This window comes from Lactuca virosa, chromosome 4 (genome assembly GCF_052849685.1).
Source record: "Lactuca virosa cultivar CGN04683 chromosome 4, Lactuca_virosa_CGN04683_v6, whole genome shotgun sequence".
In the NCBI taxonomy this organism is placed as follows: domain Eukaryota; kingdom Viridiplantae; phylum Streptophyta; class Magnoliopsida; order Asterales; family Asteraceae; genus Lactuca; species Lactuca virosa.
Window position 1 is genome coordinate 82,550,943 of NC_136429.1, and position 14,369 is coordinate 82,565,311.

At 34.7% G+C, this 14,369-nt stretch overlaps 1 protein-coding gene across 1 annotated transcript; it reads left to right on the forward strand.

Annotated features, from left to right (window-relative positions):
* Nucleotides 1-1,845: 1,845 nt before the first annotated feature.
* On the forward strand, nucleotides 1,846-14,062 carry LOC145105852 (serine/threonine-protein kinase BSK2-like). Its single transcript, XM_079042934.1, has 10 exons — nucleotides 1,846-2,126; nucleotides 2,408-2,643; nucleotides 3,377-3,512; nucleotides 3,610-3,743; nucleotides 12,273-12,378; nucleotides 12,499-12,584; nucleotides 12,688-12,876; nucleotides 13,158-13,316; nucleotides 13,400-13,513; nucleotides 13,599-14,062. The coding sequence occupies exons 1-10, from the start codon at nucleotides 2,054-2,056 to the stop codon at nucleotides 13,848-13,850; spliced, it is 1,485 nt and encodes a 494-aa protein (XP_078899060.1). The 5' UTR covers nucleotides 1,846-2,053; the 3' UTR covers nucleotides 13,851-14,062.
* The last annotated feature ends 307 nt before the right edge of the window (nucleotides 14,063-14,369 follow it).

A 14,369-nucleotide genomic window follows, 5' to 3' on the forward strand; every position in this document is an offset into this window, starting at 1 on the left:
TTTTTTTTGTTAAATATTTTAGCTTGTAGACATTCATAATATCAGTCTAAATTATATTTATATAAATGATCATTAATATCAACATTTGAACTTTACATATGAATTCAAATAGATATCTACATTTGCATGTGTACTTTTTAATTTTAACCAAGTTTTGATGAATGAAGCTTGTGGTCTTAAATGTGATTGGAGTTATAAAGACTATATACATCTCTTATCCATAAATATGAAGAAACTTTACAGATGAGGGAAAAATAAAAGTATAAATAATGGCTTTGTTGCCTCTCTCATTAATGTCTTTATACAACAATTGATGACCCTAACGTAGGGTGCAAGATAATAACAACTAGCTAGATAAATACAAATATGATAATAATGATAATGACTAATAGTCTCCCACAGTCTTAGTAGGAGGTCCTCGAATGTTAAGACTGTCTCGAAAACCATCAAACAGAAGGCGATGTAATCCTTTGGTGAAGATGTCTGCAATTTGGTACCGATAAGGCACATAAAGTACTCGAACATCACCGCAAGCAACTTTTTCTCTGACGAAGTGGATATCTATTTCTACGTGTTTTGTACGTTGATGTTGAATCAGATTGTCCGAAAAATAAATGACAGTAACATTGTCGCAATATACGATGGTGGTTATGGTGAGCGGACAATGAATTTCAACTAGAAATTTTGTAACCAACAAGACTCATATACAAACAAGGTGGGTAGTTCCAAGGAGACAGGTTCCAATCCCAAGGGGGAGGGGGGATAAACCCAATGTTGCTGTGGGTTGGGTTTGTGGCGACCTCTAGTTATCATTTATTACTCTATTTGTAGGGTGGAAGATAATGACAACCAACTAAATAAATACAAAGCTAGATCAATACAAATAGGGTAATAATGATAATGACTAATAGAAAATATATTAGAAAATAGAGTATATTACACGAATGATCCCCATGGTTTGGGATATTTTGCGTGTTTGGTCCCTAACTTATTTTTTTAACTCGGAAGGTCCCTACTTTTTGCTTTTGTTACACGCTTGGTCCTTACTGTTTGTTTCTGTTATGCGTTTGGTCTCTGTTTTACCTAAAAAGACTATTATTTAAATAGAGAAAAATGGTGGTGTAGGTACGGTAAGGTGAGGGGAGTGGGATTGGGGGTGTGTTTATTTAAATAAATTAAAAAATTAAGGGAAAAATAATCATTTTAGGTAAGAAATAGACCAAGCGCGTAACAGAAACAAAAAGTAGGGGCCTTCCGAGTTAAAAAAATAAGTTAGGGACCAAATGCGCAAATTATCCTAAACCATAGGGACCATTCGTGTAATTTACTCTAGAAAATATATGGTCATAATTTGGTAACATGGACATGAACAGATGGCAAAATAAAAGGAATATGTAAATGAAAGTTAAACTTCTAAAGATGATAATTTTGGAATGATGATGATTATACTGATGGTAAGAAATAAACTTGAACAATAATGCAAATAGGTGTAATGAACTTAGAGATGACAATTGATGACATGACATAACAAAACACAGGACACGAAATGAAATTGGGAATGAACTTATGAACTTATGATAAGTAGGATGCCTTATTAGGCAAAGTGAGAATGATGAGGATTGAAGGTCAAATTCTTGACGAGATAAATTTATGGTACGAAACAAGGTTTAATTAGCATAAGAAGGTTTTAGGCATTAAAGAGTAAATACCATATTTTCAGTTCAGAAACCACACGACAAAACATGTAATTTACTCTAAAGAAAATCAACACGTTAAGTGGAGTGTGAGTCAACAAAAAGTTGACCCTGTGCTCTTCACGTGCTCATATCATCGACTTATCATGTGACTTCTCCAGTCCCCTCCCTTCCCTTCCTCTTCCCCCCAATCATAACCACTCTCTCTCCACCTGTATTTCCCCCCTCACTAAAATAAGCTTCATCACACGCTCCATCAACCCCCAAAACTTCCCACACTTCTTCATCTCTAGGGTTTTCATGCATTACAACCAACACATAGTATTTCCTTTGAAATTTATGTGAAGAAATCATCAGAAATGGGCTGTTTTCAGTCCAAAACTGCCAATGTTCAATCTCCTGACCAAGTTCCTGAATCCAAACCAGATCCAGGTACCTCATCACCTTATACTCCTCTTGCTTCACAAAAACAGCTATCCTTTTAGCTTGTTATGTCGAACTTTGTGTTTATCAATGTAAAATCTTTCTTTTTAGTTTAAGGACACCAGTACACCACCATTATTCTGTTTGTTGTACTTTTAATGAAATACCCAAGTCTTCGAAGTTGACAGTTCAGTGTAACTCGACTTTTTGGCATTGGAGTACGATTCTGTATTTCGATTTTGATAATTTGTTGTTGATTGGTTTGATATTACGAATTGATGAAACAAAAGGTGACGGGGAGCAAGGATTAGGTCAACAGGATCAAGAGCAAGTCGTTCCTGCATTCAAGGAGTTCGAACTTACGGAGCTTCGAGCTGCTACGAATGGGTTCAGCAGTGAGCTTATAGTTTCCGAAAGTGGTGAGAAAGCTCCCAATGTGGTTTATAGAGGAAAGCTTCGTAGCAATAAAGTCGTTGCCATTAAGCGCTTCTCCAAGCTCTCTTGGCCAGACCCCCAACAATTTGTGGTATGTATCATCCACACGCACCTGCATCTATGTTTTTGGGGTTGTTTTTTTGGATTTAATTTTCAATTTCAGTGTTTTTCCTTAAATTTGTACAAGAATATGGTACACATAGTAGTGGTTGACGACTTGACGTGCAATAAACCCTTGTACGTGACCTATTGTTACGAATTTAAAGAAAAGCTTTTTAGGAAAGTGATATGATGATTTATTTTCTGTTGCTTTTCTGGTTGAAAGAAAAAGTCATCAAGTTAGATTTACTTAAAAAGAGGCTACTTAAAGGAATTTGGTAGCTTTTTGTAAGGGCAACCCTTTCTAACTAACATCTAAAAGTAAACTAAAATACTAAATGAAACTTTTTTTTTTTTTTTCTTAATTTGCATTTTGTTCCCTAAAAACTGCATTTTGCTTATGACTTTGACTAAAAAATGTAGCTTTATCAAACATTAATCCTGAATTTATGATTGTTGTTTTTAGCAAAGAGTGAGTTCTTGTGATGTTTTGGATCTTTATGGGAAAAGTGCTTTAAAACTTATTAGTTTGAAATATCTAAGCTTCTTAAAGATTATTTTGACTGAAATACCCCTCTCCAATGTTTCAATGAAGTCGCTCTGAAGCTTGTTAGTTGACAAAAAAATTGAAAAATGGTTTTCACACTCCGATTTCTTTTTTTGGGGGGAAATGTAATTTTCCAAATTTACCCCTTATGTTATTCTCAATGGACATTTTTTTATAGGCAGAAGCTGCTGGAGTTGGCAAGGTTAGGCATAATAGATTGGTGAATCTAATTGGGTGTTGTGCTGAGGGCGATGAGCGTCTTTTAGTGGCTGAATACATGCCTAATGATACTCTCTCAAAACATCTATTTCACTGTATGAATTCCAAGCCATCCTTGATTTTCTATGCTAGCAAACTATTTAGACTCATCCAGATGTAAAAACTGTTTAACCATTTATTATTGGTATATAGGGGATAAGCAGCCTTTGCCATGGGAAATGCGTGTTAGAGTTGCCTACCATATTGCACAAGCACTTGAGCATTGCAATGCGGAAAATCGGAAAATTTATCATGATCTGAATGCTTATCGGGTGATTTTCGATGAGGTACATTTTTAATCACAACTTTAGATCTCAGCTAAATTTATATAAAGTTAAGGTAACAATAAATCAGTAGCGTTTTAATGATGTTAGTATTCATATTATGTTTTCTCATTAATGAAGTATTAGTTTGTTTCCTTATATGATGAGCTAAGTGAGTTAGGTAAGCGTACATGTGCATCTCTTTAGGTCTAAATATTAGTGTAAATGTAGTCAATGTGAGGCTTCACCAACCTAAACATGTTTCCAATACCTAGTTTGAGTATGCTCTATGAGTGAATTTCTTGATTAACTGTTTTGCAAGACTATGATTGATCTTATGTATAGCCGGTTGATATGTTGGATATTAATTCTCCAACTCAAGGAGTACTAAGCAAATATGAGTATATGACCCAGCAAATTGATTGCAAAAGGTACATACTTTCATTCAATTTCCATTATTAGGAACATAACTTCAACAACTCTTTTGGGATCAATAGTTTCATAAACATGTATTTTAGCACCTAATTGATTAGTTGGATGTAGAATTGCACATGGATGGACCCGACCCAAGCTTAAAAAATCTGGTCCGGTCATAGCTCGGGCAATGTCAACTCAAATTATACATTATACACAAGTTGAATACTCGATTATAAATTACTTAAATAATTATTGAAAATAAGCAAAAGAAGATAAAAAGAGTTTAAAATTCGAAAAATGGGTTATATAAATATAATTGAGGAAAAAGACAAAAATATATGAAATTTAGATGCAATTAATTATCATCATTACTATTATTGTATTTGTTATTAGGGTTAATTTCACAAAAGCTATTATATTTTCAACCTTTTACTCAAATAACCATACTTTATTTATTTTTTCGTTAAAGCCATTGATATTTTGAAAATTTTGTAGTTTAGCCGTTGCCATTTTAAATTTTTCGCAATTTAGTCATTCTTGAGGCTCCATTTCTTACTATGGAGGCTTTCTTTTTTGATAGGACTCAATGTCAATAATCTTCTCTTCTTCTCTTGAGCATATGCCGTTATTTTAGCCTATGTATAATATAAACAATCATATTAGTTGATAATCAAACCAAATTACTCTGAATGCAAAGAAAAGTGCATTTCTTTTTATACATTTAGTTTCATACCTAAGGTTATTTCTTGTTATTTCATTTTATAATAGTCCAAATTGTAACTTTTTGAAACATAATTGGCTTTTTCTGAAAAAGTAAAGAAATCAATGCCTTTTTTTTTAATAAAAAGTTGAAAATAAGGCTAAAGGGGGTGATAATGTTTTTGCCTTCCAAAAAAGTGTGCCACATAGTCGTCACATAAGCATTTGCCATTTTTGCCACAATTCGCCTATGAGTGGGGTGTGGTGATGTTTTTGCTAACCTACTTTTTTTTTAAATGTAAAATTTACTATTAAAACAAAAAAACATAAATATTAATTAAAATAAAATAATATTTCATTAAAATTAAAAACATCACATTTAATTTAAGAAACATAAAACAAAATTTAAAATAACTATAACGTAGAAATGATAATCCAAATAACATAAAAGCTTTCGGTCTGAATATTCGTCGATATCATTGTCGAGTGGCTCATTAAAATCAATTTGATTAATTCGATATATATATATATATATATATATATATATATATATATATATATATATATATGTTCCGCCAAATTGCTACGAAGCTCGTGATGTTTTTGACTGTTATGTATTGCCCTTCTTCTTACACGCCATAAGGAACCAACCGATATTGGCACGCATGAGGATACATTTTCATTTCTTGATACCGACAAAATCGATCTGCCCTCGTCTTCTAAAATCATATTATGTAAAATGATACACATGTGATTGCACAACAGCCTGATTAACGGTTAGCAACAACTTACAATTTACTAATGGATTTGCCATTTTTTGAGAGTGGTTGTAAAAAAAGTTTGGAAGAAAATGTATATAAAGATGTGTATTGTTTAGGTGAATGATTGGTATATATATATATATATATATATATATATATATATATATATATATATATAGTGGTAGTAAATTAAAAAAAAACATTAAATGGCATTTAACTCCAACGGCTAGAAACAACCACCAGTCCACCACCACCGTCTCTTTTTTTAACGGAAGAAGGTTGCTATTGGCATGCTGCTAGCGAAAAACCCATCAGGGACGGTGTTTGCCGCCAACCATAAATGCCTCGTTGGTATACCGACTACGATTTCATCATGACACCGTGCAGTCTAATAGAGGAAGTAAAGAGTAGAATGAAGCATCTCTCGTATGAGCTATTTGAAAATAGTTTATAATATTCAACTTTAAGAGTTTAATGAAGTTTAACCATCTTAAAAGTGTGTAAATTTGGTCCTAAAGTTTAAATACAAATTTGTTTAAATGCAAAGAAGTAACAATTAATTTCAAAATCAGTAGTTAAGTATAGACATAACATCAACGATGTCTTCTAAAAGTCCAAGCCCTTTTATGATTCTATCCTCAACCTTCCACTCTAAGCTAACTAAGTTGCAAGTACATGTCAAAATATAAGTGTTAGGCTTGGAAAGTCTAGTGAGTATACTGATGTTAACTATTCGATTGTAAAGGATGAGTGCTATCATCCAATCCTAAAGTTAAACCCCACAAAATAGTTTTCTAAATCATTAATGATCAGTAGGATCATATTTGAGAACGGCAATATTTCAAAGGAATATCTTAGACAAAAATAACAATTCATAAAAATGCATCAACAATAGGAAATATGCAATGCATACGCAACTACCCCCAAACCCAAGTCATTTTGATAATCCTAACTCACCAAAAATGGCTAGAAAACCTAAACAAGGTTAGGACATCTATTAAACTCATATAGTGGAGTCAAAATTTGAATTCACCATAGTTAGGGTTTGAAAGTTCAAAATGACACTCAAGCTCCCAATCAAGCAATATGCGAGTAGTTTGAGCGTAGGGTGATGAATAGATTGTGGAAATAAAGCTAAAAACCCATTTATAATCTCCTATTAACAATAATTTCGGATTTGGGGACAATCCCCAAACCCTAGGTCAATTTATGAACAATAAGGAAGAACTATACCTTCTAATTTTCCAATGAAGTGATTCTAGCTTTTCTCCGGTTACACCTTAGTTTCACTTCTAGCTCTTCTCTTATCACAAAATCGTCATTCTCTTCCTCTCTAGTTCTCTCTAATTGTTTGTGTTAAAGTGAAAGGAGGTAAAGAGAGATATTTTCTTCTTTATAATTTGCAAATTAAACCCTTAACTTTCTTTTATTTTCCTTTTGACCACAACTAGACTTTATCCAGGGCGGAGCTAGCTTGGAGCCAGCCGTGCTACCCCTTGGATTTGTTCAGGAACAAGACTCTATTTGGATGCTGTCGATTTCTATATAAGGTGCTACACCTAGATAAGTGAGGAATTTGGAGAAATTGACATCCATCAGATTTTGGAAATTGGTGAAGCTGGCAACCATCTGCGGTTTAAATCAGCCGAATGGTATGAATTGCTTTCTTTTATTATCTTGTCTCTATAATCTCCATACCCTGTTTAATTTCATTTGAATAAGCTTGCTTCTTCTCAAATAAATACATAACTTTATATGTACATCAACTGTTTGATGAAATGTCTGAATGAGCAATTTGGTGTTAGAATAATGTTTGTGAGGAAATTAATGAACGACATCAAGAATCCAGTCATATTGTTACCGGTTTATCTTTATATGTTGTTACTCAGTTTGTGGTTCCAGATGCTACTTTTGGAATGTACCTCTTATCTTTAAATAAAGGCAGACCCAATATGCAAAGGAGATAGGTTCAGAAAATAAGCCAGGAAGTAAGCTACAAGAAGTTAAGCTTGAAGGATCAAATGAGATAGCCGGGAAGAATGAGAATAGTGGTGTAGTTTTAAAGGAAACAAAGCGGTATCAAGAAAAACATTCAGGATCAAAATGAAGTTGAAAGAGAAAAACATTAGTAATGAAAATGAAAACCATTGTAAAGTCAAAAAGGATGCTCTGAAATTAAGTAACAAGAAGTTGAAGCTTGAAGGGTCAAATGACATAACAGTCTCAAATGAGTTGTTACTTAATTTCAGAGCATCCTTTTTGACTTTACAATGGTTTTCATTTTCATTACTAATGTTTTTCTCTTTCAACTTCACTTTGATCATGAATGCTTTTCTTACCCCTTTGTTTCCTTTAAAACTGCACCACTATTCCCATTCTTCCTAGCTATCTCATCTGACCCTTAAAGCTTCAACTTCTTGTAGCTTACTTTTTGGCTTAATTGCACCAGTAATTCCACTTCTTTTGGCTTATTTTCTGAAACTATCCCCTTTGCATCCATGGGTCTATGGGTCTGCCTTTAACCGAAGGTAAGAGGTACATTCCAAAAATAGCATCATGAGACTGGAACCACAAACTGAGTAACAACATATGAAGATAAACCAGTAACAATATGATTGGATTCTTGATGTCGTTTGTTAATCTCCTCACAAATATTATTCCAACACCGATATGCTCCTTCAGACATTTCATCAAACAATTGATATACATATAAAGTTTCGTATTTTTTTGAGAAGAAGCAAGCTTATTCAAATGAAAGTAAACATAGTATGAAGATTACAGAGACATAAGATAATAAAAGAAAACAATTCATACCGTTAGACTGATTTAAGCCGCAAATGGATGCCATCTTCACCAATTTCTCCAAAAGCTGATGGATGCCAATTTCTCCAAATTCCTTAACTACTCATCCAGGTGTAGCATCTTATATAGAAATCTACAACATCCAAATAAAGTCTTGTTCTTGAACAAATGTGACAGGCTACCCCTGGCTCCTATAGCTAGTTCCGTCTCATCCAGGTGTAGCATCTTATATAGAAATCTACAACATCCAAATAAAGTCTTGTTCTTGAACAAATGTGACAGGCTACCCCTGGCTCCTATAGCTAGTTCCGTCCATGTGAATTCAGTACATTAGTACATAAAGATTGAACTTTATTTTTATGATTAATTATATAATTTAATATATAACATGATATTATAAATATTAATTATTACAATCAATACAACCAGTTTAAAATAAATGTATAAACTTAAAATGATAGGGACTAAAATTGATAACCAAACGACCATTTCATTTTGGGTCAAATGAATAGTATTACTCCATACAACTCATTTACACCAAAATTGAGTGAAAAATGGCATGGACTTGGAGAGGAATGGAGTTAGACTTAGACCTGGTGTGGGAATTGGGAAATAGGATTTGGAGTGGGGTTTGTGATGCCCTAAGATTAATCACTTGGATAGTATTGTCTATCAAATTGCTTTCTTAAAAGATTACTGACTTTTACTACAATATTTCATCATAAGTCCTTCAGTCAACTCTTAACAAAGTTTATCATATTGTGTAATAATAATAAGTAATAACTTAATTTAGTTAAAATTGGTTATTATGCTTAAAGTTTGTTAAGATCAATGTTATCAAGTCTATACCTTAAAAAACCTACAATTCAGTAGCTCAGTACTAAATTGTGTGTTTTTGAAAATGTAGACCCCAAAAATGTTGATTTTGACAGTTTGTTCCACCAAATTGTAACAAAATGAAAGTCCATACCTTTTGTATGCTATTTGTCTTATATGATATTGGTATTGGTTATATATATCTAAAGCTCCTGGAGCATAAACATTAAACATACCCATTACCCAACCCTAAGGAGGGTGATATACATACAAAATATTAGTATATACTCCCATTTCTTATAACATTATTTTGGTCCATTTATTGACCTCTGATAGAGAATGTGCTATGGGTCTTATATAAATATATGGGTAAACATGGGGGACTTAATTGTAATATCTATAGCATAAATAGAGTAGTGATAGGAGTAGTGAGGTATTGAGTATTTTGTAGCTTTGAGTATCGGCTTTAGCTTGGGCAGGAGGTTTCTCTTGAGAGAACTTCTCTGATTAGGGCAGGAGGACAATCATTTGGATTTCCTTTCTGATTTGTTCTTATTTCCATTTAGTAATCAAATAGCTACCTAGATCTATATATCTCATATTTTAGTTTCATTTATCTGTTATTGGATTCACGTTCTTATCAATTGGTTCCATTGCCGGGAAATCAAATCAACCATGGTTACACCGGAGTCTCAAACTGTTACTCAACTTGAAGCAAGGATGGATACGCATGATAAAAAACTTGAATCGTTATCAGATCAGTTAAGGGATCTTACCTCTTCAGTGAGATCGATGTGTGAGGCTCTTAATAACCTACCCAAATCACTCGAAAAAATGACGGAAGGCTTACATCGACCCACATGCAAGCATTTTACTCCAACTATGGAGACAGAGACTTCATTCTTCAGGGGACCGGCCATTAGCAACGATTACACTCTGATCGATGACTTAGGATCGTTGAATCAGGAGGGGTATGTAAAAGAATACATAGAGAAATTCCAAGCCCTATCAGCTTTTCTTCCATACCAATCAGAGGAACAACGACTTGGAATATTTATTCGTGGTTTGCAAGCGGACATAAAGAACTGGCTTAGGTTACTCCGACCGACCACCTGTGAGAAAGCAATTGATCTCGCCCGACATGTTGCCACCGCCATCACCGCTCCGGGAGAACGTACAAGCGTGAATGGTAAGGTATCGAACTATACTTATGGCTCCAATTTCAATTCGCACTATGGCCCTCATGATTTGACCGAACAGTCAATTGGGCCTAATTCACAGACCACTGAAGCACTCCTGCCCAATACTGCGTATCTTCAATTACCACTAAAACCCTACAAATCGCCAAAATTGATTGTCATCCCTATTTGTAATGTCATTACTACGAGCCTGTTTAAACAAGAAGGGGAAGACGAGGATTCAAATTTGAAATGTAATTATTCAACTTTCTTGAAATCTATGACTTCGAATTCTGAGTGGGAAACCAAAACACAGCACCATGATCTTCACGATGAGGACTCTTGTCTCATCGTGAATTTAAAAGACGAATTACTTGTACCTGAAATCTCCCTGCGGTCTATTGATCGCTTAATCCAATTTTATAAACCCACGTGTAAGATAAAAGCATCAGATATATACCAAGAATTGGCTACCAGTAGTATTGAAAACTCTGGTTTGAACAACAAAATTCATGGAATTCTCTTTGAAAATCGATGCAAATCCCTCAAAATGGTTGAGACACTATTATATTTGGATTGTTTGAAGAAATGGGCATGTGTTACTGGTTATTCAAATCTTGTTTTCATGAAGGATGATACAACCAAAGCTTATGGAGACCTTGAAGCCAACAGTTGGACCCATCAGAAGATCTTATTGTTGCGAGAAGCTATGAAATTCTTCCATAAAGATAAGATAGAGATTGCTAAACGGAAATTAAACACCAGATTGAAGGGGGACAAGGTCATCCCTACAGTCATACTAAAATATGGAATTGGAGAGAAGGGAAAAACCGCATCTATTAATGAAGGTTCCATCCCTGCAAATGCTACACTACAAATAATATCATGGAGGGTCCCTACAGATATTACAGATGACAAGAAAGTCCTCCAGAAAAGCTTGGAAGAAGGGGCGGGATTCCAGCTCCCAAATGAAGGGGTTGTTTTTCAATTTAAGTTGGTAGATAAAGAGCAGGAAGTTGATAGGCTTGAAGAATTTGTGATGATGATGAAGAAAGGTGAAGTAGCTCTTCTGAGTATTGCACAAGAATATGCTTTTGGTTTTATCGGTTTCAAGCAAGAATTAGCAGTATTGCCGCCTAATGCCACTGGTACATATGAAATCGAGCTTGTCTCTTTTCTTAAGGACAAAGAATCCTGGGACATGAACACCACCAAAGAGAAGATTATAATTTTTGGCAAATATAAGAAAGAAGTGGAAGAATATCGAGCTATGCTCAAGCTTTTCATCTATTATACCTTAAAGGTTGCTATAAAGTGCAGAAAGCTGTCATCTTTTGGCCGGCCATCAATGACAGAAGTTGTGTTGATTGAATCCAATGAAAGAGAGGAAACTAGTTGTGTTGACAGCAAGGTAAAACAAAGGAAGCAATGGCTGATTCCATGGCAACAATGTCCAATCAAAGAAGCAAAAATGCCTTTCAAACAAAAAGTCAATTTCCTAACTCCTGGCTTGAGGACAAGCCTCTTCTTCAAGACGGTGGTATTGATAGAGAATGTGCTATGGGTCTTATATAAATATATGGGTAAACATGGGGGACTTAATTGTAATATCTATAGCATAAATAGAGTAGTGAGGTATTGAGTATTTTGTAGCTTTGAGTATCGGCTTTAGCTTGGGCAGGAGGTTTCTCTTGAGAGAACTTCTCTGATTAGGGCAGGAGGACAATAATTTGGATTTCCTTTCTGATTTGTTCTTATTTCCATTTAGTAATCAAATAGCTACCTAGATCTATATATCTCATATTTTAGTTTCATTTATCTGTTATTGGATTCACGTTCTTATCAACCTCATTAAAATCTGAGTTGCTTTTGTGCATCAGGATGGTGACCCCCGCTTATCTAGTTTTGGTTTAATGAAGAACAGTCGAGATGGGAAGAGCTATAGCACTAATCTGGCTTACACTCCTCCCGAGTTTTTGCGCACAGGTACACCTTAGAAAGATCGGAATGGAATCTGCTTTCCATCATAACTCCTCATTCCATTCCAGCATGGTATTTTGGTTTCAATAATATGTTAAGGATTATATTCTACCTATTCTATTTCAGGCAGGGTAATTCCAGAGAGTGTGATTTACAGTTACGGAACAGTCCTCCTGGACCTATTGAGCGGGAAACACATTCCTCCAAGCCATGTAATAACATACTTGTACACATCTCTTTTCTCAAAATTTCTAATTTTCTTGTTATGAAAGTTAAAAAAAAAAAACATTTTGTTTTCTTGATGATTTTCTACAGGCATTGGATTTAATACGTGGGAAAAACGTTTTATTGCTGATGGATTCATCTTTGGAGGGACAATATGCGGATGAAGATGCAACCGTGATGGTGGAACTTGCTTCAAAGTGTCTTCAATACGAGGGTAGAGATCGTCCTGATGTCAAATTCCTTCTTACAGCTGTCGCACCCCTTCAAAAGCAGAAAGAGGTGATTTCTGGTGATGACCATTAGAAGGGCATTTTTGTCTTTTTACAGCCCCACCTTTTTCACTAGGTCAAACGAATTGCAATTTTTGTCCCATGTTGTGTTCTGTTTTTTCTTGTCCTGAGCCTAAGGGGCTGTTTCTTTTTAACCTACTGAGCATTATAGGTTAAGCACTTAATCTGGATGGCTATTTCTTTTTGACTTAATTATTACCCTTTCAGCCACTTTTTACTCATACAGGACTTAATGGGAAACCCTCAAATTGTCTTTTTGGGTTTGTGTAGGTTGCATCACATGTCTTAATGGGTCTGACAAAAACACCTGTAATTGTTCCAACTTTACTTTCTCCTCTCGGGAAGGCATGTGCACGTATGGATCTTACTGCAGTACACGACATTCTCTTAAAAACCGGATATAGAGACGAAGAGGGCGCAGAAAACGAGGTTTTCATAAACTATTTTCCCCCTATAATCTGTCACATAACTGTTTTTACAATTGTACTTATTATCATCTTTATGAATTTAAGCTATCATTTCAAGAATGGACACAACAAGTGCAAGACATGCTAAACACAAAAAAGTTTGGAGATATCGCGTTTAGGGACAAAGACTTCAACGGTGCAGTTGAATACTATTCAAAGGTATTTTCTTTTCTTTATATAAATTGAACCTTAAATGAGCATTAATGTATTATACAAACGGATTTATATAACTTTTAAAATGCAGTTGGTTACGATGATGTCGGTGCCTTCGGGGACAATATTTGTGAGGCGGGCCCTGTCTTATTTGATGATTGGACAACCGGAATTGGCATTGAGGGATGCAATGCAAGCTCAGGTATGTTTGCCGGAATGGCCAACTGCCTTTTACATGCAGGCATTGGCTCTCTCGAAGCTCGGAATGGAAACAGATGCTCAAGATATGCTGAATGACGGCTCGTCCTTTGAGGCAAAGAGACAAAACAGCTGGCGGAATTAAGATTCCAAAGTTTCAGATTCTCCAAATGCTGTGATGGCCAAGGGTCGTGTGATGAGGTATCAGGTAATGTTTATTTGAAATTACTACCCACTTGTATGTCTGTCATAGACTACAGTTTTTTTATTTTATTTTATTATTATTATTTTAGTTTGTATAAATCACTTTTAAAATGCCTAAAAATTAGTATTTGAGTTATTGTTATTTACATGCCATTTGCTATAGCCTTATCTTGGAAGTTCTTAAAAGGGTGTGTTTGTTACATGGGACAATGTTGGACTGAACAAATTTTCTATGGCTTTTTTTTTTTTTTTTTTTGTGTGTAAATGGGATGGAGGGTATTTACGTCTTTTGTACAAACGGGATATCGAGAGTGATTTGTTTTCCCTCCCTTTTTTTGGGTGGGATAAAAATTGCAATTCTTGTCTCATTGATATGACTATCAGGTCCCAAAGAGTAGTAGTACAACCTGTTTTGTCATTGTTACATCTTGTCATGTCCTAACAAGAAGGTTATCTAGAC